Source organism: Hyperolius riggenbachi, chromosome 12, assembly GCF_040937935.1.
Source record: "Hyperolius riggenbachi isolate aHypRig1 chromosome 12, aHypRig1.pri, whole genome shotgun sequence".
Classification (NCBI taxonomy): Eukaryota; Metazoa; Chordata; class Amphibia; order Anura; family Hyperoliidae; genus Hyperolius; species Hyperolius riggenbachi.
This window is the reverse complement of record NC_090657.1, coordinates 41,991,524-42,015,131: the sequence shown is the minus strand read 5'-3', so window position 1 is coordinate 42,015,131 and position 23,608 is coordinate 41,991,524. Positions and strand designations below refer to the sequence as shown.

Below are 23,608 nucleotides of genomic sequence, written 5' to 3'. Positions count from 1 at the left end.
AAAAGATGACTTTATTTTCTAATAAAATTTTACTCAGTATTTTAAATGAAAAGTAAATACCGGTAATACTGAAATTGGACTGTGTCATTAGCAGTAAGGGTGACTTCAGCTACTAATACATCTTTTTTGTACATATGCAAAACATTTGTGTAATCACAATGGTATTACTGTATGCATATGTGGTGCTGTGATAACATTTTTTTTTCATGTTGAAAAAAAAAAGTTGTAATTAGTTGAAATCACCCCTGCTTCTAATCGCACAATCTTATTTACATAGTATTGTGTTTTTACATAGAAAACAAGGTGACACATTTTAGAGAATAAAGGCAAATATTTTACGAAGCAAAGAGTCCTCTGTGATTATAGTAGTTTTTTGTTTGTTTTTTTGCAATACATGAAAGTGGAGAGTTAAACCAAATAGATTTCATCTATCATCTAAACTCTAGTCTAAAGCATTAAAGGGTACCAGAGCCGAAGAACTCTGGTTCAATAGGCATGTGTTCTGAGTAGGGTAGTATAAGCAAGTACTTACCGCACCTTCCATTCCCCTCCGTCACTCGCCATTCTCCTGCAGTAATCTCCGTTCTTTTGGCCGGACTGGGCTACTCGCAAAACCTAAGACCCGGACATACTGCGCCACGCATGAGCAGTATGTCCTTTCTTCTTCCCTGTACCCAGCCATATGATGTCACTATTCAGGAGGGTGCTCGCTTCCCCGCGCTCCTGCGTGTACTTCTCACTGCAGCATGTACTTCTCACTGCAGTGGAGTGCACACGCCGGGCCGCAGGAGCGAGGGGAGCGAGCACATTCCTGTATCTTGCTGTTTTTTTTGCCATAAATTAGGCTTTTTGTCGGCGATGCTTGATTTCAGTAATTCGTTTTCTTTCTATGCATTTTATATAGAATGGCAAAAACAAGAAGAAAATCCTTTATTTCTCTAATAGTGCTCACGAGGCAGCGGCAGGAGTGTAGCCTATCTGGACAGATATATCCGTCCAGATAGGCTTAAGTGGCTATAGAGTGACACTAGGTAGCGCATGCAGGCCAGGCAGCACTTCAGAGGCTTTACCTGCAATTGGAGGATGTACAATAAAATAATAAAATAGTAAACAGTACTAACAAAAATTTGAACTTTTTACAATAGATGTTTTTTAATTTTCTCAGTCTATGGAGCTCAATTTAAGGAATTGTAATGTGCATGAATTATGTATGTATGTATGTACTTACATTCCCCACTATTGACTGTAATGGATTGTATGCAGCACTACAGAGGATGACTACACTGTATACATATATAAACAAATAATAATAATGTCCAGCTTTTTCCCTTAAAGTACATAGAAAATAATATGATATGAGAAACAACTATCTGTAAAACTAATTCAAAATAGGACATTGCTGGAGTGCCAATTTTTTTTGTATTTTTTGTTGTTTATTCTGCTAACACACAGAGAAATGAACATACATTGAACTTTTTATCTCTTTTCTGTTATCAGAAGTGCTTGCACAGCCATACAGATATTTTTGTGACCTATAATTAGTTATCAGAGACCTAAAATGCAAAAAATACTGTATAGTCGTGGTTTACTAACCATTATAGTTAATAAATAAAAAAGAACACATTCAAGTTCTAATTAGGATTGTTACTATACCTAAACATGTGTATCTCTACATGTACAGTATCTCTTTATACTACATGTCACTTCAGAGTCCCTTTAAGCATTTTTGTTTGAGTGCAAAAATTGTCAGTTTGGAATGGTCTAGGCAGCGTAGCTACACCACTGCCCCCATGTCTGCCTGTTGGTATGCTGTTCATTCTGTGGAGAGCTATATTAGTTTTCATGATAAACTCTGTAATGGGTTCTGCGTTGTCCAGAGTTTCACTTTGGACTTGTCACTCTATAGAACACTATCCCAAAGGGCTTGTGGATAATCCAGCTATCTGATGTCACGCTTGGATAGCAGTGATTCGCATCTGGCAAGTTACCCATGAATACCATTTTTGTCCAGTCTTTTTTCTACGCAGTTGTGAATACCAACTCTGTTTGAAGCTAGAGAGTTCAGAAATGGGCTGGATGTCCTTGTTGAAAGCTGTGACTTTTTGCATGAGCTTTTCCTGCACCCTCAGAGTGAGGCTTCTTATATAGGGACAGCTGCTCCCGTACACCAGCTGGATGCTTGCTAGCGCTCGGCACAAGCGGTGGACAGTTGGCCCACTAATGCACTAGCATCTGAACACATCAGTATGCGACGCAACACACGGATAACATGCGGTGCTGCTTTCCCGATCCGTCATGTTCCTGCTGTTGCAGGGGACGCAACACAACAGCCACTGTAAACCTAGCATCACTGTATATTAGTTCAGTGGGATGAGCTCGGGTTTTCAGTGCTGGCATCACCATTGTGTTTCGGTAGTCCGGTGATGGGACAGGAGGTGCAGGGCCGTTTCTTGGGCAGGACGACCACCCTAGCCGCAGACCAGCAAGTAGAAGAAGGGGGGTGCAGGCAGAAGGACATAACTGCTAGGGAGCTGGTGACGTGTGGTGCAGCCAAATGGAAGAAGAAAGAAGATTACCAACGTGACCTTCCTTGACTTCCTTGACCTTCCTTGACTCCTCATAGGCTGCCTGTGTCAGACATCAAGTCATCCTCACGTCATCACCTGATGTCCTGTAGTGGTACTGCAGGCTGTCAGTGCATGGCACCAATGCAGGAGTCAGCTTTCCGGGCTCTCTTCGCCTGTGTGTTCTCCTGGTCCCTGCTTACTCCTGGATGAGCGGCTCCCTAGTAAGTAGGCAGATCTACTTGTGACCTGTGGCTGTGTGACTGTCCCTAAAGGGTAAGGGTTCACGAGTCCACAGGGGTGGGGGGGGGGAAGGGGGCAACATTTTTACACCATCGCCCTGGGTGCAATTTAGCCTACAACTGCCCTGAGGTGGTGGGGTTGTGGAATGAAGAGTACTCAGCTTCAGATTATAGACTGCCTTTTACAAATCTTTATTTATCTGGTTGGCTGGAGTGGTGCTTATGCAGAGCTTGCAATAAGAGTATTGTGCATGATGACCTGGAACCTGATACAGAAGTGACACACACGGATATGACCTGTGCGGTGATTGTGAATGTCAGTGGGTTTATGGGTCTGCGAGCTTTCCTTTCAGTGGGATCATGATGTGGCAATGAGTGCTGTTGTGACATGTTGCTGCTTTGCAAGGAACATGTAAAGACTTTGAACCTACCAGGCCTGTCTCTGTCTAGTTTCTGTAGCAGAAAAATTCAGTCTTTTCTTTTTTAAGATGGTTAGGAATACGGATGGTCAGTGAGATGCAAATAGTTCCAGTTTCTAGTCAAATGCAAACTGAGTAAATCTTTAAAATGGGCCATCAAAAACATCAGAAAGTAAATTTGATTGGCCTCGTTCCATGCTGCATAAAATCTGCTTTGTACATTGAGTGGCCCAAAAAATAGAGACACTCTCTAATAACGAGTTGGTCCACCTTTAGCTCTGATCACAGCTGACCTTCTTCTTGGCATGGACTCACTCAATAAGATGCTGATACCGTCGCTGAGGAACATTGGCCCATGCTGACATAATGGCAGCTCTAAGTTGGGTCAGATTGGATGGTGGCATTTCCAAGCTTTGATGTGATCTTTCGACTTTGTCCCACAAATGCTCAATAGGATTGAGGTCAGAGGAATGAGCTGGCCATGGAAGCAGGTTAAACTCTGATTGACGTTCCTCAAACCAATTTGAGATTAATCGAGCATGGTGGCAAAGGCCCACAACAGGCGTCTTTTTCTATTTTTCTGTGATACCAAAAGCACTGTTGGCTGGCTGCTCAAGCCTAACTTTTGCAAAGTCCATGTTGTTGTGTGTTAAGATATGCTTTGTGATGCACCAGCTTTGAATTCAGTTGTAATTTGTCGTGTCAACCCTCCCTCCCTCCCCCCCCTCCCATCTAATCTGGCAGCAGCCGTACCCAGACTCGACATGTTGTGGTCCTCTGCCGCCCTGTAACACCATGTCTCTTAACACCCCTCCCCCCCCCCCCCCACGAACAATTGTGGGTTCATGGGGACATATGTTCTACAGTATTGCAATGTTTTGCTGAATCTACTTATTTTTGCAACTTTTTGAGTTACCTTTTTTATTATTTATCATCGATAGATCATTTAGATAGTGCTTGACTGGGTTTGAACAGGGAACCCAGCGATGAAAGGTGAGAGTGCTATCCACTACACCATCGTGCTACCTTTAGCAGTGGTCCGTATTTAGCAGCTCTAGCAATAGGCACACAGACAGACGCTTGGTATGGTTATTATTTATAAATTGGTGGATTTTATTTTTTCCTTGTCTGAAGTTAGTTTTCATGGTTTCTACTTGCTTTGGTAGATGGTACATAGGACAACGGCAGCAGGAAATGTCATTGCTATTTATTCATATCTTTATGTACTTATTTATCTTTTCCTACTGGGGCAGTGTTCCTGGCAAGGTCTGCTGGCTGCCATGTCCAAGGAGTGACGAAAAGCTTGAGTCAGCCTCTTTATTCACGCATCCTCTCTGCTTCTCTGAATTTCACAGAACATGCTCTAAATAAAGCAGATGTGTACATGACCTGATACAATCTCAACTGAAATAACAGATTTCTTTAGCTGCAACCTTATTTACATTTCTAGACTTTCACTTCCTAACAGGGGAGCAGCTCTTGCAACTACAGGGGACCCCGAGCTGTAAGAGGACCCAGCAACCGACTCCCTCCCATCGATAAAGGGGTCCATCCAGTGTCGGACTGGGAGCTGGAAAAACTGAGGAAATCCACCTGCTGACCAAGCAGCAGTAACCCTGGGTTATCACTCCCAATAGAAACCTGCAGCAAGTCTTCACTGTGAACAGCAACACCTGATTACCGCTGCTTGGCCAGCAAGGGGATTTCCTCAGCTTTACTGGCTCCCAGTCCGACACTGGGTCCATCCTTCACATCAGGTGTTTTTGTGGCTACACTTGTTATGAGTGTGAAGATTACAATGTCCACACTTGTTTTATGAACCTTGCAAGATGGGTTCCAACTTCCCAGGCTGTGAGGGTCACCAGGGGAGGCAAAAGAGAAGGTGTGAACATTGAAGGGGCAACATCAACATTTTGCTGGGGGACCCCATGATATATAGATAACAAGGATTCTGGAAGGAATTATGCTCACATATAAATGTTCCATTGTATGTTTGTTTCTTAAAGTACTCCTGCATTGACTCCTGAAAACCCAGCATAACTCACCTACTCTGGGTTCCCTTCCCTGTCTCTTCCATCCTGTGAGCTCTCCCGTTGCAGGAAGCAGGAAGGGGAACCCGGAATAGGTGAGTTATGCTGTGGGGTCATCAACAATTGCGGCGTAAAGAGATGGGAATAATGGGGCATTCCTTAGCATGGCTGAGGAAAAGAGGTAGCCGGCACCATCCAATATATATGCTCTTTTATTCTTCAATTGTTCATGACAGCCCTAATTGCAATTATGGCTGTCATGAGAAATTGAAGAATAAAAGAGCATATATATTGGATGGTGCCGGCTACCTCTTTTCCTGTATGACGTTGACCTAGGAGTGCTGCCAGGTCCTTGTTACGGCACATCATTGATTTAAACTTGGAATGGTGCTTCAGTACCTACTTGAATTAGCATGGCTGAGGAGGATAACTGCCACTTCCTCCCTGCCTGTATACGATGTTCTACTCAGTTGTAGATTTCGCCTGAGTAGTGCAGGGATCCCTGGGACCACTGGAGTGAAAGGATGGTGCTGTGACATGTCAAAGCACCGTTAAGCCATACTAATAGCATGCAAACCCCCTCTCAGTTCCGGGGTACTTTAAGGAAGGGGAGATACACTTTAAAGTAGTTATTATATGGTACAATACACTGTGTCTGCTGCACAGAATCTTCCTCTATGTTTCCTCTTGCTTTAGGGGAAAAGATGAGCAGGTTATTGTTATTATTGTTATATTAAGCATATTTTAACCCATTGTCAGCAGTCTGTAAGTTATAGTAATGCCGGGGAGGGGGGCAGTGAAAGAACATAATGGCCTTAAGGGGGCATACTTATTAATTTAGCAAGGAACAAAAAGGGCCACAAAGTTGCACGAGGAAGCATGAAGCTGGCACAATAGCTGCACAGGGAGTGCAGGGAAGCATCAGGAAGGGCATAATGGCTGCAGAGGAAATACAAGGAAACATTATGGGGGCTGTAGTGTCTGCATAATGAGCGTAAAGGAAGCATTGGGGCTAGAGTTCATTCATCAGGGCATAAAGAGTCAATCGGACCTTGCTGATGCAGACTACCTTGTGTCTTGTTGCTGTGTTCAATCTAACTATGACATGAAACCTCACCTTAATAATCATTTTTTATATTTCTGAAAGCAAAAAAAAAAGTCTAAGGAGGGGTATAATGGGTACACAGGGGCACAAGGAAGAATTGAGGTGTGATAAAATGGCAGTACAAGGGCACAAGATGACATTGAGGTTGGGATACATGATGGTGATCAGGGGCAGTGGTGACGAAGCAGGTTGGCCAAATGTCGAAACTGGGTGCCGCTATAGCTTTAGTGCGCAGAGGGCATAAGGGTTGTTCAGAGTTCTGCCGATCGCCGGACCCTGAATTACACCTCCCTCCAAGTTGCGAGGACTCAGAGGGGGAATAGTATTTAACGCTGCCAGGGATTGGAGCTGCAGCAGGGTGAGCCGTCATTTGGCTTACCTTGCGCCCAGCTTACCGGCGGCGTACTAATATGTATTTGTTGGGGACGTATTGTTGTTAATATCTGACTATTGCTGATACTAGTTGTATGTCACTGATGTGCTTGCCACTGGCAATACTGTCGCTGTATGCCTTATCTGTTGGAGGATTATGATGTCCACACTTGTTTTATGGCCCTTGGAAGATGGGCCCCAGGCTGTGAGGGCCACCAGGGGAAAGGATGTGAACATTGAAGGGCCCCATCAAAGGTTTGCAGGGGGGGGCCACATGATTTGTAGTTACGCCACTGTTCACTGCAGCTGTATATTCTCACATGGGGGTACAGTCATCAAATCCGTGTAATACTGCGGTGCATGCACAGCTAACAGCAGTATTACCGTCACTTCTGCATACAGTTGCCCTACTGGTGTAACTCGTGGTGCTGCATGCGTAAGTGATGGTTATACTCCCATGTGCTATGTGTGCACCACAATATTATCGGCATTTGATGAACCTACCCCATTGCGTGGTACCACCCTGCATGCATCAGGTTATGCCAACAGATTCCGACGCAGTGCTCTGCAACACCCCAATGTGAAAGCAGCCTTAGACTTTCTATATGGAATTGTAGCCTGTCTATATGTTGTCAACACTGTGGTCATGTCTTGTTTTTTCATCTTCTCAGGTTTTAAATTCTGAGGCAGGCACGGCACATCACATCCAACCTACATACAGAATGTCAATATGGCCGGCAAGATAATCCCACCCGGCCCGGACAGCTTGCGGCGATTTACCAGAGAGAGTCTTGAAAAGATAGAGAAGCGAATTGAGGATGAGCAAATCAGGAAAGAGAAAGGGATTGAACTCCTAGAGGACGAGGTGATACGAAAGCCTAACAATGGCCTGGAAGCTGGGAAGAGTCTACCCCTTATTTATGGTGATCCACCATCAGAGCTTATTGGTGTTCCCCTGGAAGACCTTGATCCCTTCTATGCCAATCAAAAGGTAACACTTTTATGAGAAGATATAAAGCTTATCGGCTTTAAATAAAATAAAAAAGGGACCTGTGAATGCATAACGTTTTTTACTGTAAAACTTTTTCAATGTAAGCAATCCCGAGGTGGTGTGAAGAAAGGAGGGTTGTTATAATTTGAAGGTTTTTGTTTTTTTTTCACCTTTTTTGTAACTCCACTCTTTAAAGAGAACCCAAGTTTGAGCCATACTTTAATATACCGTATATACTCGCATATTAGCCGACCCACATATAAGCCGAGATACCCACTTTTCCCTCAGAAACCAAGAAAAAGTGATTGACTCACTTATAAGCCTCCTTCCACAGGATAGCCCCCTGTATTGTAGCCAGATGTGCCCCCAGTACAAGTCAGCACCCCATAGCCAGATGTGCTCCAAAGATGATACAGCTTAGTCTCAAGATGCCACTAGATGTTGTCATAGATATGAGACACAGCGATTGCAACACAGGAAGAACCCCCGATCACTGCACAGCTGACACCTTACTTACATGCTGTGGTCCACAAGTCAGGGGACACAGGTAGTATTCAGCAGTGCACTCTGCACACCATGTTGCGGGGGATGGGGGCACGAACACAGCAGGGAGGCAGCTGACAAGAGCAGGATCACTAGTGCACGACTCTTACACTCCTCCACCAGTAACAAAACCTGCTCCATCATCCGTTCTGCTCCACTGACTCACATATGAGCCGAGGGGGGTAACTTTTCAGCACATTTTTTGTGCTGAAAAAATAGGCTTATACACGAGTATATAAGGTACCTTAAATATACCTTACCTTATACCTTACCTTAAATATACTACCGCAGTGAAGGGGCGGGTGGGACGCGGTGCAGGGGCACAGAGAGGCCTGCTAAGGATGAGGCCTGCGTCTCCTGCTAAGGATGCCCCTACTCCATAAGGCTGCTAACGAGCTACTTGTTGGCAGATTCAGGAGGGGGGGGGGGCAGTCAGCATTACCAAGAGGACAGAGAATCATGTCACTGAGCAGGGAACATGCCTCTGTGTCTCATTTACCCCTGTATGAATCTGACTTGGGTACACTTTAAAGTGAAATTCCACTTTTTTTGAGAAATTAGCAAAATAGTTACTGAAGCTCAACATATTGTTAGGAATAATGGCATGTATTCCAGATTGCTTACCACATGTAAAGGAATTCAAATGCTCAGCTATTTCACATTGATTCAAGAGAAACTGTTAAGATAGGGTCAGAGCTTTTTAGTTTGTTCAGTTGTGGAAAATAAACAACATGTGTTCTTGCTCTGTGCTCCTAATTACTTATGCAGGTAGAGGAGGAATGTGGGCTATCAGTACTGACAATTAGTGCAACACAGAGTAAAAATATCAGACTACAAAGTAAGGCAACTTGGGCTTATAATCATTTTTGGGAATTTTATAGGTGGCTGCAAATTAAAATAGGAAGGTGTCAGGGTCCTGTTTATCTCAGCACCTTTGAAAGATGTGACCTTCCCCATAGCGTGGAAACCTAAGTGGTCTCTGGCCTTCACCAAAGTGCCCTGAAAGTGTTGACGGGCAGCTACCCCTAGCAGGCAGCTATTAACTAACAGCTATTAACTAGGGGTTACCTCACTGGAGGCAAGAAGAACAAGAGGGTGAACCTTGAAGTGTGAAGAGGGAGAGGAGAGGTGCAGGCTCAAAGTCAGAACACAGGGCAGTGTTGGGATTGATGGATAACAGAGCAAGGTGATAGTACAAGCTAAGGTCAAGACCAGCAGTAGATTAATTCATTTTGACGCAATTCTCATAATACCTATAATGAAGAAATGACCTGTCTAAGTTGAGTCCTGATGCTGCCAGCTATTGGTTATTGTATAGTCTGAGCTTGGTTGTTGTATAGCTGGATTTCAGCAATTGAGTACTCACTAGAGTGTAGGTTTAGTGGGGTAAGGGTGAGGGGATAGTGTATGATGTGTTTAGTGTTAAAAGATAGAATGAATAGGTTAGGGCTAGGCGATTCTATGGCCCCATAGTATAATTTCAGAAACAGTACATTGAATGTGTTTTTTATAGTGTCATGTGGGAGTTTTGTTTCTTCTTCTTTATGACTTTGTCAGTATGTAGGACTTTGGTTCTCATGATTTGCTAATGGATGCCATAATACAGTTCACATAGGCCCCTTTTACACTTGGTGCATTGCACTTGATCGCACCACACTCACCAACTCGCACCATGCGTTATAGCTGCAGTGCCACCAAATCAGTGAGACATACTTTCCACCGGAAAGTCATCCTCACTTCCAGGGTAACAGTGCGCGATGCAAATATAACACTTGCAGTGCCGCGACGGGACGTGCCAAGCTCATTTGTGATAGCCTCATAGAGCTATCACTACTTCACTGATTGTGTGCGATGCAATGCAATAGACTGTCCCAAGTGTAAAAGATGTCTAACAGAGGACACATAGGGCCATATGCAATTCACTTTTTCTCCTGAGTTTTCTCCTTGGTGATATTTTAAAAAAATGTCAATAAAATGCATTTTAAACCTCCAGCAAGCAAGAAAGTACTCAAAATAATTTTGATAGTACTCTAAGGCCCCATTCACACTTACAAAACTCAAAACGCCAGCGATTTTTGCAGGCGTTTTACAGGAGTGATTTTTCCGCGATTTCATGCGGGAAAAATCACTGAACACTGTGGCGATTTTACCGCAATCGCGTTTAGCGCTTCTATAGCACTGAAACGCAATTGCCGGGAAATCGCCTGAAAATGGTGCAGGCGACGCGTTTTGCGTTTTTGCCCATTTTGGGGCGATTTGCGGCGATTAGCGCAAATCGCCCAAGTAACAACAGACCCATAGGGTTTTTAAAAAGTGCTAGCTAGAGTGCAGGAAAGTTATTTTAAATGGAAGATGAAAAATGATCTCCTAGGAGAAAAGTCAGGTGAAAAAGTTTTCTCTTAGGTGATATTTTCACAACTTGTTAATAGTGTTGGGCCGAACAGTTCGCCTGGCGAACCTCTCTGGGCCTCTTACTACTTCCGGGTCGCAATGACCCGGAGTAGTACGCCTGCGCTGCCCGGAGGAGCGCGTCCTAGATCGCGCTCCTGTTGCCGGGCACTCTCTGCGCATGAGCGTGACGTCATTCATGACGTCACGCACATGCGCAGAGAGTGCCCGGCATCGGGAGCGCGATCTAGGACGCGCTCCTCCGGGCAGCGCAGGCGTACTACTCCGGGTCATTGCGACCCGGAAGTAGTAAGAGGCCCATGGATTTAGAGATGTTTGCCGGCGAACGGTTCGGGAACCGTTCGCCACATCTCTACTTGTCAATACAATACTTTTTAAACCACCTGCAGGCAAGAAAATACTCAGAATAATTTTGAGTCTACTTTTTCGCCTAATTTTTGTTACTTTTTCAGTTGCAGAGTGCTGAAAACTTATTTTAAATACAATATGAAAATGTATCTCCTAGGAGAAAACTCAGGAGAAAAAGTGAATTGCATTTGGGCCAGGCTGTCTGTGCTCTTTCTATTGAAGGAATGTGGAAATGTATATGTAGCCTACAAGTATTGTAACTCAGAATGAACCTGACTGTTGCCAGAACCTCTAACATGTTTCTATGCCCTCTGCTTTCTTTCTCTGCCCTCTGCTTTCTATGCCCTCTGCTTTCTTTCTATGCCCTCTGCTTTCTTTCTATGCCCTCTGCTTTCTATGCCCTCTGCTTTCTTTCTATGCCCTCTGCTTTCTCTGCCCTCTGCTTTCTATGCCCTCTGCTTTCTATGCCTACGTGTTCTTTTTGAAGTATTTTACTGGTCCCTTTTTTTTTTTAGCTTTGTAATCTCTTATTAGTCACTCATTGCATTATCTCTTTTCACAGACTTTCATTGTACTGAATAAGGGGAAAGCAATATTTCGGTTCACGGCCACCAAAGCAATGTATCTTCTGGAACCTTTCAATCCTTTAAGAACTGGAGCCATAAAAATCCTAATCCATTCATATCCTTTTATTAAAAGAATGCAGTTTTATTTTTTGCTTTTATTAGTGTAGTTTGTGTTTTATATTGCTGTAGAAGTTATAAAGGCCCATTCTCACTAGAAGTGATTTTCTGAGCATTTTGAGATTAACGTTTTTTAAAATCGATCCCATTCACTTTCATTATAGAAACTCTGTAACAAAAAAAGTTCCCCTGGGGGGTACTTGCCTCGGGTGGGGGAAGCCTCCGGATTCTATCGAGGCTTCCCCCATCCTCCTGTGTCCCACAGCTGTCTCGCTCTGGCCCTCCGAACAGCGGGGATGTAAATATTTACCTTCCCGGCTCCAGCGCAGGCGCAGTATCAGCTCTCCACTCGGAGAAAGGCGGAAATAACCAATCACTGTCGGGCCTCTCTACTGCGCAGGCGCAAGTCTCCTGCGCCTGCATAGTAGAGCAGACCCGACAGAGATCGGCTGTTTCAACCTATTTCCAAGCGGAGAGCCACAACAGCACCCCCGCTGGAGCCAGAAAAGGTAAATATTGCACAGCCTGACAAATAGTTGGCTGTGCGTTCCGTGGGCAGCAGCGAGACCGCCGTGGAACAGAGGAGGACAGGGGAAGCCTCGAGAGAATCCAGAGGCGTCCCCCTACCAAGGTGTGTACCCCCAGAGGAACTTTTTTTTGGTTACAGAGTCTCTTTAAAATCGCATTAAAAATCACCGTGAATTTCGCGTACGCGATTGCGAAATCGTGGCAATTTTCCTGCGATTTTAATGAAAGTGAATGGGAGCGATTCGGAAAATGCTAATCAATCGCAAAATCGCAATTGGCTCAGAAAAGTGCTTCTAGTGAGAATGGGCCCTAAAGGCAATAGAGGTTTCCATACATGCGTGTCTTGGCTCTTGCTTATCATTTGAGGTTTTAACTACTTCCTGACTGCCGCATTGTATATACAGTATATGCCCCAAAATACTTCATTTGAAGACCAGGGGAGTATATATATATATATATATATATATATATATATATATATATATATATATATATATATATATATATATATATATGCATCGTGGTGTTTACGAGCTGCCATGAATGATCGTACGTGCGCCCCCATTGCCACCCATTAGTGCAATGATTGGTGAATGGGTACATGTGTTCCCAAAGCCAATCAAAGTGCTTCATGAATGAATGATCATTACTCCAGCATGTAGCAGTGATCATTCATTGAAAATGAAAAACTCACTTCCTGCGTACTATTCTAAGTACACCGGATAAAATAAAGGGGCATCTAGTAAATAAAAAGTGAAATTAACTTAGAAATACATTACCATACATTAACCACTTGATGACTCAGTCTTTACCACCGCTTAAGGACCAGCGCTGATTTAGTAGATCTGTGCTGGGTGGGCTCTACAGCCGCCAGCACAGATCAAACACCAGGCAGAGCGACCAGATCGCCCCCCTCTTTTCCCCACTAGGAGGATGATGTGCTGGGGGAGTCTGATCGCTCCTGCCTGCGTGTGGCTGGCGGAGGGGGGGGGGCACCTCAAAGCCCCCTCCACCGCAGGATTCCCCCCCCCCCTCTCCCTCTCCTCCCTCCCTTCCACGGAGATCGGAGGCTGCACAGGAACGGATCTGTCCTGTGCAGCCTCTAACAGGCTCCTGCCTGTCATGTGACAGCGATCCCCGGCCGATGATTGGCCGGGGATCGCTGATCTAGTACACCGCTGCTACTGTTAGCAGCGTTGTACAAATGTAAACAAAGCGGATTATTTCCGCTTGTGTTTACATTTAGCCTGCGAGCCACGATCGGCGGCCCGCAGGCTATTCACGGAGCCCCCCGCCGTGAATTGACAGGAAGCAGCCGCTCGTGCAAGCGGCAGTTACATGATTAATTAGCCTGCAGCCGGCGACGCAGATCTGCGTCGCTGGTCCTGCAGCTGCCACTTTACCGACGCGCGTTATGAGTGCGCGGTCGGCAAGTGGTTAAAGAATACATCTCCTATAGTTTGAATCCCTTTAAACCCCCTCTCCACCGTAGTTACCAAAATAAAACACTTGTAATAAATAGAAAATAAACAAAGTGACATAATTTAGATAATTACTTTAGGGACTCAACTTTTTTAATATGTATGAGGGTATATTACTGTTATTTTTGCAAATAAGGCTGGTAAGTATTGAGCAAGTATAAACAAACACAAATTGGAAAAAATACATTTTTTTCCAATTTTTATTTTCCGAATAAAATATTGCCACCATAAATTGTATTAGGAAAAGAATCTAAATGTTGTAATAACCGGGACAAATCGACAAATAAAATGTGTGGGTTTTATCTACAGTAGCACTTTTTATTTTCAAACTATAATGGCTAAAAATTTTAAAATGCATATTAAATAAAATCATTCTTAGCAATAAGTACCACTCAAAGAAAGCCTTTTATGTCCTGCAAAAAAAACAATGTATAAATGATTTAGGTGTGATAAATAGTGATGAAGTTATTGATGAATGAGATTGAGAAGCATGAAATGTGGAATTTGCTCTAGTGTTAACTGGAAAATAGCCGTTGGTGGGGAAGTGACAACATAGGTCACCCAAAATGATTTTTCAGAATAGTTTCAGGTGCTTTTGTTACTGTGTATCAGTGTTCCTGATGTCAGCTGACAAGTGTCAACTGAACCATTTGGCTCAGATCATTCCTTGTAATCAGTGTTGTATCTTAGGAACAGGGCCAGGCTGAGGCAGAGGCAAGAGAGGCTCCAGCCTTAGGGCACAGTGTAGGAGGGGGCACACAACTCACTCAGCTATCATTCCCCTATTGTGTTTGAAACAGTGAGAAATAAGAAAATGGAATACATGGCAGTGACTGCAAGTCACATAACTAGAGATTAAGGTGTTGGGGGCTTGGGGGCCCTGTTGTGCCTCTTAGTCTAATAGCAATCAGTGTGTGACGGGCGGCTGGGCTGGGTTGGAGGGACACACTTTGGTGTCTCAGCCATGGGTGCTGGAGGACCTTGTCCTGGCTCTGCTTAGGAACACTAAGGGCTGTTTTCCACTGTAGGAGCAGAGGAAAATTGCTGACAAAAAGTTGTGCATTGTGACCTTCTGTTTCTGGAAAATTGAGGGATAACCGAAAAACACAAACGCAGCCGCAAAAAGACAAAACAAATTGCAAAACCGTGATGAAATTGTACATTTCTAATGTGTTTTGAGGTATGTAGTGGAAAACAGCCCTTACTGAGTAACCTTTCAAATATTGGTGTAAACAAGCCTGCGATTATTAATTTTGATATCGTTCCGAAGTTTATAAAAAGGTCATCTTCTCTTCTCTTGGTTAGACACTTACTTTAGCTGGTGACATATTGTTCAGAAGGATTGGTAAAAAAATAGCCCTGGCCCGGGTGTGGGTTTTATTCATAGTCAAAGTGGGACACATCTGCTGTGAACCTGAAACATATGTTCAAACAACTTCATACAACTAAGATCAAGTTTTCTTTCATGTATTACATTGTGTGTTTTTTTTCCTTAACCCCTCTGTACAATATTCAGCTTTTTTATCATGATAACCATCTTAACGAATTGTGTTTTTATGACCATGAGTGACCCACCGCCCTGGTCCAAGAATGTGGAGTGAGTATTCTATGGCTGTATGGCTACCAACCTTCCTTTCTCTAGTGTTTTATATTTGATGTTGGTGTTCAGTTTGGCCCGAGCATGTGGGTGTGATCAGCACACTTATGCAGCATCCCCATCAATATGTACAAATTCTGACCTTGTATTTGTAGTGAAATGATGTCATTTCTTATGAAAGTTGTGATATAACTGGTCATGCGTATAGGTAACAACCTTGAGTGAACACAAAAGGGAAAACAAAAAAGAATACATGTATCTCCTTTTTAAAAATACTTACTTCACCCGCTTGGATTTTTCACCCTTTGTAAAGGGGAATGAGGAATGATGCCATTAGGCACACAGTCTTCGTATCTGATACAGCTGTTATGGAGAAATACCCTTTGAAAATGTCAGTCACATGACCCAGAGATCTGTACCCAAAACATTGTTTCCAATACAGGAAGAGTAAGAAACTCCAGTTGTTATCTATGCAAGAAGTTTTGAATCAGGATGATACCATTTATTGGCTAACTTAGAGATGGATAAACAGTGAGCTTTCGACTTATAAAAAGCCTTCGTCGGACTGGTTCCTGACCAGAACTGAAAAACACAGCTTATATACACTGACATACAGAGGAGAAACATTCTTTAGCAAACATAAATGTAATTAGATGCCTTAACTGTTACTGAGGAGGCTTTCCCAGGCATCCTATCTAAATTGATAAGATCAATAGAATCCTCAACATGACATAAAGCAGACTCTGGTGATGAAGAGACATCGTAAATTCCGAATTCAAATGGTAACTGGCCTGGTTACGTGCACCATTAATTCTAAGCTTAAGAGAATTGTGGCATTTAAAGCCAGCACCTGAAAGCAAATAAAATGAATAGTGACAGTGAATTCCATCTTACACAGCATATGGCACAAAAATGAATGAAAAGATAGAAAAATTAAAATTAAAAGAACTGTGGCATTTAAAACCCATCGTACCAGCACAAGAAGTTGGAGTCCTTGTTTAAACCATCTTGTACAGTTTTGAACCAATGTATAAACTTAGTTTCTTGTGTTAGTCTCATGTTTCCCGATTTGAAGCCACCCATCTATGCAAAAGAGCCATTGAGCTCCATGACTTTCAGATAGCTCTGTCTTCTGAAGCTTATTATCTCAAGTGTCTGGCACTGTATTGTTTTTGTTTCTGCAGAGAACAGTTCTATAACTGAAAAAAAAAATATGAGAATATTTTCTTTGCTATTAATGTTCTAGTAATTATCCATACTACACAACCAATTCCTTATATCATAATTTTTTTCCGCTTCAGTGTCTCTTTAAACTTCATGAACAAAAAAAACCAAAAGTTTTTCTATATATTTGCCCCCTTACTACATAGAATGTAAATATTGAAGAGCGTAAAAAAAAACACATTGTTTAGATAATTTTTTTGTGGCCCTGAATTGGTTCAGTAAAGAAAAAAATCTATTTGAGTTGTTAGGCCTCGTGCTCACGAGGCACAAATGTTGCAAGTCGCACAAAAAAAAAAAAAAACACAGCGACAGCTCGTTGCCAAGTCCCTCTGTGCAACAGCCGTACACACGGCGCACAGAGGGACACAGATTCGGCGGAAGCTGTCGCTGAAGCCCCCCCCCCCCGCCGGAAGCGCCACTCACTGTGTGTGTGTTGCTGACGCTAGTCCGCATACACATGGCGGACTAGCGGAAGTTGCGGCGACAGCTGTTACCGGCGATTAACCAAGTTAATCGCCTGGCGATAGCTCTAAGTAGCGACGGTTCGAGGCGCGCGCATCATACACACGGGCGAACTGTTGCCGCAACACACGCGTGCCACGGGGTTGCGGAGACAGTTGGAGCCTGTGTGCATGGGCCATTAGACTTCTTTAGTGCAACAGAAGCCTAAGCTTTGATATTTTAGCCCCATATTTTAAAGGAGATAAGACACTCACACTTGATACACACACACACGAAGCTAGAGGGTTTTCCTCAGACTAATTTTACACAAGGGTTTTCATGTATGTTATTGTGTCAGACGTCATAGGATAAGGATATGTACAGCAGTCTGTGACCTGTGCCGGAACTAATGAAAACAATTTGGGTGTCACAGTGGCTAAGTGGCTACTGTATTTATAAATCTTTATTGGATGTTTGTTTATGCTTTTTAACCTATCCTTTCACCTCTGACTTATAGGTACACCTTTACAGGCATTTATACTTTTGAGTCCTTAATTAAGATCTTTGCCCGAGGCTTCTGCATCGACAGTTTTACATTCCTCAGGGACCCATGGAACTGGCTGGATTTCTGTGTCATTGTCATGGCGTAAGTGGAAGGTAGACACATTTGTGATTACTAACGTCCATGCTTGGAATGTGATGCTTAAAATAAAGATGTGTGGTTGTCCTGCACTAACAGTGTATGGCTGAATACATTGTTCCTAAGCTGACACCCATGCTGTGTTACAGGGGTACCCCCAATCACAAGGGTTTTATGCAGCTGGCAGAAAGGAATGTCAAAAATATTTGATTACACAATATTGACTTCTTTAAAGGGTACCTGAAGTGAAAGGATTATGGAGAGTGTTATTGCTGTTTTTAACCACTTTACCACTCCCGGCACGAATATCTACATCCCTGCTTTACCTTGCAGGGATGTAGATACTTCTCCCTTGCTGCCATGTGCTCCCACTCAACCTACTGTGCACCCCCCCCCCCCGCACTCGTTACCGGCCGCCACTGATCGCTAGACGGGAGATCAATGATTGGGAACAGTAAATGACTGCGGCCGTCTATGAGACGGCGCTGTCATTCACAAATAACCATACTTCCACATCTACACATTACTTCCTGTTTTGCGTAGTAATACTACGCATAGGGAAGTTATGCACGAGGACATCTTGTGGCCAAATAGTAAATTTACATCTACAATCTTTTTTTAATTAAAATACATTTTTTTACATCTGAAATTAATCCCTCGCACATTCCACAACAGTTATCCCAAAAAAATGTTTGTGAAAAAAAATACAATAAAAAAATACATAAATTAACTTTTTTAATATGTATGTCAAGAAGGTATATTACTGTTAATTTTTATATGATGGGCTTGAAAATAGTGATGGACACAAAACTGAAAAAATGCACCTATATTTCCGAATAAAATATTGGCACCGTGCATTGTACTAGGGGAAATTTTAAACAGTGCAATAACCGGGTCAAATGGTCAAATAAAATGTGAGGATTATAATTATGGTAGCATGTATTATTTAAAAACTATAATGGTCAAAAACTGAGAAATTATTAATTTTTCTATTTTTTTTCTTATTTTTTCTGTTACAACGCAGTTAGAATAAAATAATTCATAGCAAAAAGTACCCCCACAGAAAGCCTAATTGGTGGTGAAAAAAAAATATATAGATTGTTTCGTTGTGATAAGTTGTAATAAAGTTATAGGCAATTAAATGTCAGGAGTGCTATTGCTCTGGTGTTTAATAGGAAAAAACCTTGGAGGTGAAGTGGTAAAAAAAAAAAAGCATCACTGTAAAATGGAATGCTAGGCAAGGTACCAGATTAGGTTTCCAGATTAGGGGGGATGAAAAGAGGTGACGGCAAGGTCCCTGAATGCCAGACAGGCCATAAGTCATCTGCTTGCAATGACTTGTGAGTGATCTGGCTCTGCACTGTCTCTACATCAAATCCAGACTGAGTATGCAGACCTGTCATTTGCAGGGCTGGGTTTTTACAAAATCCATGCAGGCCAGGCCCAGAGTGGCGGCTGCCCAAGAGACCAGCTTGACATGGAAGGTTGGGAGGGGTTTCTGAATATGGCAGAAGGCGTTACATACTCTACTAGGGGGTTTGTGGGGGAGTTGCTTCACTAGGCAGCTGTGCAGAAAGGAGAGGGGCTGCTGTGCAAGAATGTTAATGGAAGAGGTGGAGGCTAAGGGGAGCTGCAAGAAGGTTAGCCTAGGGAAGGAAAAATATAAACTCGGTCTTGGAGATCCAAATCACTTTCACGTGCTTGTTGCAGGTGTATGAACATAGTAAACCCAAGTAAACCTACAATTTAACAAGGCAGATTTTGAAAGCCATCATGTTTATTGGTGGATACCAGCTGTGCCCAACCTAAGGCTTGTGGGTCATTTGCGACCCACGGAAGTGTCCCATCACAAGGATGCTGAGGATGAGGATCAGGGGATTGCGTCATATGTAAACAGCGTACACGCGTTCTCTGCAGTAGTGCTGTGATAGTTTGAGACCCCATTGGTTGCTGCAGGAACTTCCCTCCAATAAGAATAAGGCTGATTCTTATTGGATGGAGGTCCCTGCAGCAACCAATGGGCGTGGGTAGGGACAAGAGAAGAATCTGCTGTGGGGTTTCTACTTTATACAGTACAGTGCTTTGTTTTAAATATTCTTTTTTAAATGTTTTGGATTGTGTAATGAATCATTTGAGTTTTCATTAATGCTTATGGGGAAATTCACTTTGACATATTGTAAAAGTCTTTAGTTTGGATCGAAGCAGGTCATTTCGGCACTCGACGCTGCTATAAGCACTAATGCTATAGTGCACGCCCCGCACAAAATTAATTCGGGATTCCGGCGATCGCCAGAATGATAGCTAACCCTGCTGCCACACTAATACCCGGCAGAGTTAAATACTATTCCTCCTTCGAGTTTAGCAACTCGGAGGGGTAAGACTATTTAACCCCGCCAGGAATTAGAGCGTCAGCAGGGTGAGCCTTCATTCGGCTCACCCTGCGCCCAGCTCACTAGCAAAGTTACAATAGGTTTCACTATAGTTTGTTACTAGTATGATGTACGAGTTCTCCACGTGGCAGTTTTTTTCCCAAGAGATGCATTGAAAATGTCAAGCCTAGAAGGATGAATATTAATGCATTCAGCGAATCCATTGGCAACGTAAAAACGTGGAATACGCCTCAGCTAGTTTTGGCTTTAGTAAAGCTGTCTGTTCTGATTGGCGTGTAGCATGGATTTCTTGCCATTGGCTGCAACCTAATGATCTCTTAACTCTCCTCAGGTTTTTCCCTTTTTTCTTATCTCTTTAGTTACACTACAGAGTTTGTAGATTTGGGGAATGTCTCTGCCCTCAGGACGTTCCGTGTCCTCCGTGCACTGAAGACAATCACAGTAATTCCAGGTTTGTACTTCTTTACTTCACTCATCTTGTGTTTTTGATTGTTGTCTTCACACATGCCTACATAACTGCAGAGCAACACGTCTGAGGAACCAGGACGAAACTTCACCTAATTCTTAAAGAAACCATATTTTCTGGCAAAATCAACCATTTTAATTGGTTGTGACAGAAGTGAACTCACTGCTAAACTGCCAGCTCCTGTGCTTCTGGTCAGTTTTGTATAGTTTATTGATCGAAATGAGCGTGTACTTGAGGTACAGAGCCTGTCACGGCAAGCTCTGTCTTAATTATGGAGCATAAGTGGGTCAAGGGGTTAATTACTCACCTGTCCTGACGACCTCCAGGCAGGTGATCGCCTCAAGTACCATTTTTTTGCCTCAAGTATCAACATCTATCACTAGTTACCTTGTTTTATCTTTCTCACTTGTTGTCTTGTATTCTTTGTAGAGGCACAATGCCGTAGCTGCTCTCAAACGCTCTTAGAAAAATGCTTATATCTTTTTGTCATTAAAAGGTTAACAAAGAGCAGTTGGTCTCAGTTTCACAGATTCACACCTCCTGGCTGGGTGTTTCCAGTATCACTTGCAGAGCGTTCATGTTTGTTTCCTTATTTCTGTGACCCCTGGTGACCTTCTCTGCTTCTTCATAATTAGATCTTACACTTGTCTCCATTTTAGTTCACATGATGTCAGGCATGGCAGAGCCCTTATAATATAGCCATCAAGCACATGGCCGATACGGAGTCTGCCCTTTTTCACTCATGGCTCTGTTTCAGGCATTTGGGGAACTTTTTCCAAACAGACAGGAATAGGGAAGGCCCATGGGAGCCTTGAACAATTAGCTCTGCAATCTGGTGTAAAGTCACAGAGACCAGTAAAGCCTGTGTGATAATCTGGAGCCAGCTGCATACGAGATACACCCCATATGGCATACTCCTGTTCGTAACATACAAATAAGCCAGCATGTTTCATCCAAACCTGTACTCAGGCTGCTCTGCAGAATATGCTCCACGGGTCTCCACTGAGGCCCTCACAACGCAAAATGATTTTCATAGCAATTTTTGAATAAATGTGAATTTTTGCACATTCGTTCAAGCTGAATCGCTCTGAAAAATCCTACAGTCAGGACGTTTGCAATGCTGCCGTGGGAACACCCTCATCGGGTTACGTTAGCCAAGTGCTTTTTTTGAAACATGGGCGCTTTGCTTGCCACACTCCCTAGGAGTAAAGTACATTGTACTCAGAGTTGCTAAGAGGTTTATAAATGAGTGGTGGTGTAGCTGCAGCTGTCTATTAGAGTAAAAAAGCCTCACTTCCGGTTCCTGTATGATACTGAAACCACATAACTGCCAATTTACTAACTTTTCAGCAATCCCTACAGTGTTGCAGACCACTTCCGTCCAATAAAGGGGCCTGGAAATTTGGGCATCCACTAATGGACCTAACCCTACTCTCACAGAGAACCCTCCTCCTGACGTGTAACTCTTAACTCCCCTCCCTGCACTCACTACCTGCCTAATACCTAAACCTAAACTCCCCCCTCCCCCCCCACACACGCACACACACTACCTGCCTAATGCCTAACCCCCCCCCCCCCCCCACACACACACACGCACACACACTACCTGCCTAATGCCTAAACCTAAACCCCCCCCCACACACACACGCACACACACACACACACACACACACACACTACCTGCCTAATACCTAAACCTAAACTCCCCCCTCCCCCCCCCCACATACGCACACACACTACCTGCCTAATTCCTAAACCTAAACTCCCCCCCCCCACACACACACACACTACCTGTCTAATTCCCAAAACATAAACTCCCCCCCCACACACACACACACTACCTGCCTAATGCCTAAACCTAAACTCCCTCCTCCCCACACACACACACACACACACACACTCACTACTTGCCTATTGCCTAAACCTAAACTCCCTCCCCCCGCACAAACTACCTACCTCATGCCCGACCCTTAACCCCCCCTTCCCTCCACACACACACACACTACTTGCCTAAACCCCTCGTACATTAGCTACCTAAGGCCCCATTTGTACTAGCAGCAGAGCGATGCGATCATCGCACTGCTTTAACAAAATATACGCAAATTCTCAGGCACTGCTATAGGCACCTATTTTGGCAATTGGGTGCCCAATATACAGTGGGCGCTGTACCAGCATCCGCTGTTTATCAGGCACCCAAATTCCTGATCCGGTATTTTACATTGGCGCCTATGGCGACGCCCAATTAGTCCATTTGCCGCATGCGCCCTTTTTCACTGCTTCATTGCAGACCTGCTAAAACACTCCAAGTACAAGTAAAGATCTCTTAGTAAATCAGGTTCACAATATCACCACAGCAAGGTTTTGAATGTCATCCCATTTGCTCATAGTCTAACAATAACAGCATATTTTTCTTATTCTAGGTTTGAAGACCATCGTTGGTGCCCTCATTCAGTCAGTGAAGAAGTTATCGGATGTAATGATTTTGACGGTTTTCTGTCTAGCTGTCTTTGCTCTGATTGGCCTACAACTGTTCATGGGAAATCTGAGACAAAAGTGTGTGCGCTGGCCGCCAACAGAAGAGGCATATGACTATTATCTAAATCTCACCCTTAGTGAAATGCCTTTGGACTTCAACTCCACAATGTCCAATGACACGGATGTGCATGCCAATGTCACTATAGACTGGGGTCCCTACCTCAACGATGAGAGTAAGGCTGCATCTAAATATATTGGCCTAACCTAATATATTGTCTGTTTAACAGAATGAGATGTATATGTGTTCTGTACGATTTGCTGCCTTATTGTTGTTTCATATGCGGTGGGGACTTATTTTGTGTTTTCTTTTTATTCTGGAAATAGCTAATTTTTACTACCTGGAAGGGGCACTTGACGCTCTTCTGTGTGGCAACAGCAGTGATAGCGGGTGAGTAATTTTTTTCCCCCAAAAAATGTTATCTACAACGCAGACTAATTACCGTAAATAAAAATAGCACATAGTAAAAAAAAAAAAAAAAAAAACAACAACATTATTGCCAATCGCTTAACCACTTTGCATCCAGACCTTGTTTCCCACTTATAGACCAGAGCAGTTTTGACAGTTTAGCTATGACCCTATTTAATCAGCAATAACTTTAT

The 23,608-nt window shown here is 43.4% G+C and overlaps 1 protein-coding gene across 2 annotated transcripts in view; it reads left to right on the top strand.

Annotated features, from left to right (window-relative positions):
* SCN4A (sodium voltage-gated channel alpha subunit 4) overlaps nucleotides 1–23,608 on the top strand; it is a 177,954-nt gene that overhangs the window by 62,426 nt on the left and 91,920 nt on the right. For both annotated transcript variants that reach the window (XM_068263066.1, XM_068263065.1), the window contains exons 2-8: nucleotides 7,404–7,723; nucleotides 11,586–11,705; nucleotides 15,224–15,312; nucleotides 17,495–17,623; nucleotides 20,367–20,458; nucleotides 22,894–23,181; nucleotides 23,333–23,396. In XM_068263066.1, coding sequence (XP_068119167.1) covers nucleotides 7,463–7,723; nucleotides 11,586–11,705; nucleotides 15,224–15,312; nucleotides 17,495–17,623; nucleotides 20,367–20,458; nucleotides 22,894–23,181; nucleotides 23,333–23,396 — 1,043 coding nt within the window. In that variant the 5' untranslated portion in view covers nucleotides 7,404–7,462. The remainder of the gene's footprint in view (nucleotides 1–7,403; nucleotides 7,724–11,585; nucleotides 11,706–15,223; nucleotides 15,313–17,494; nucleotides 17,624–20,366; nucleotides 20,459–22,893; nucleotides 23,182–23,332; nucleotides 23,397–23,608) is intronic.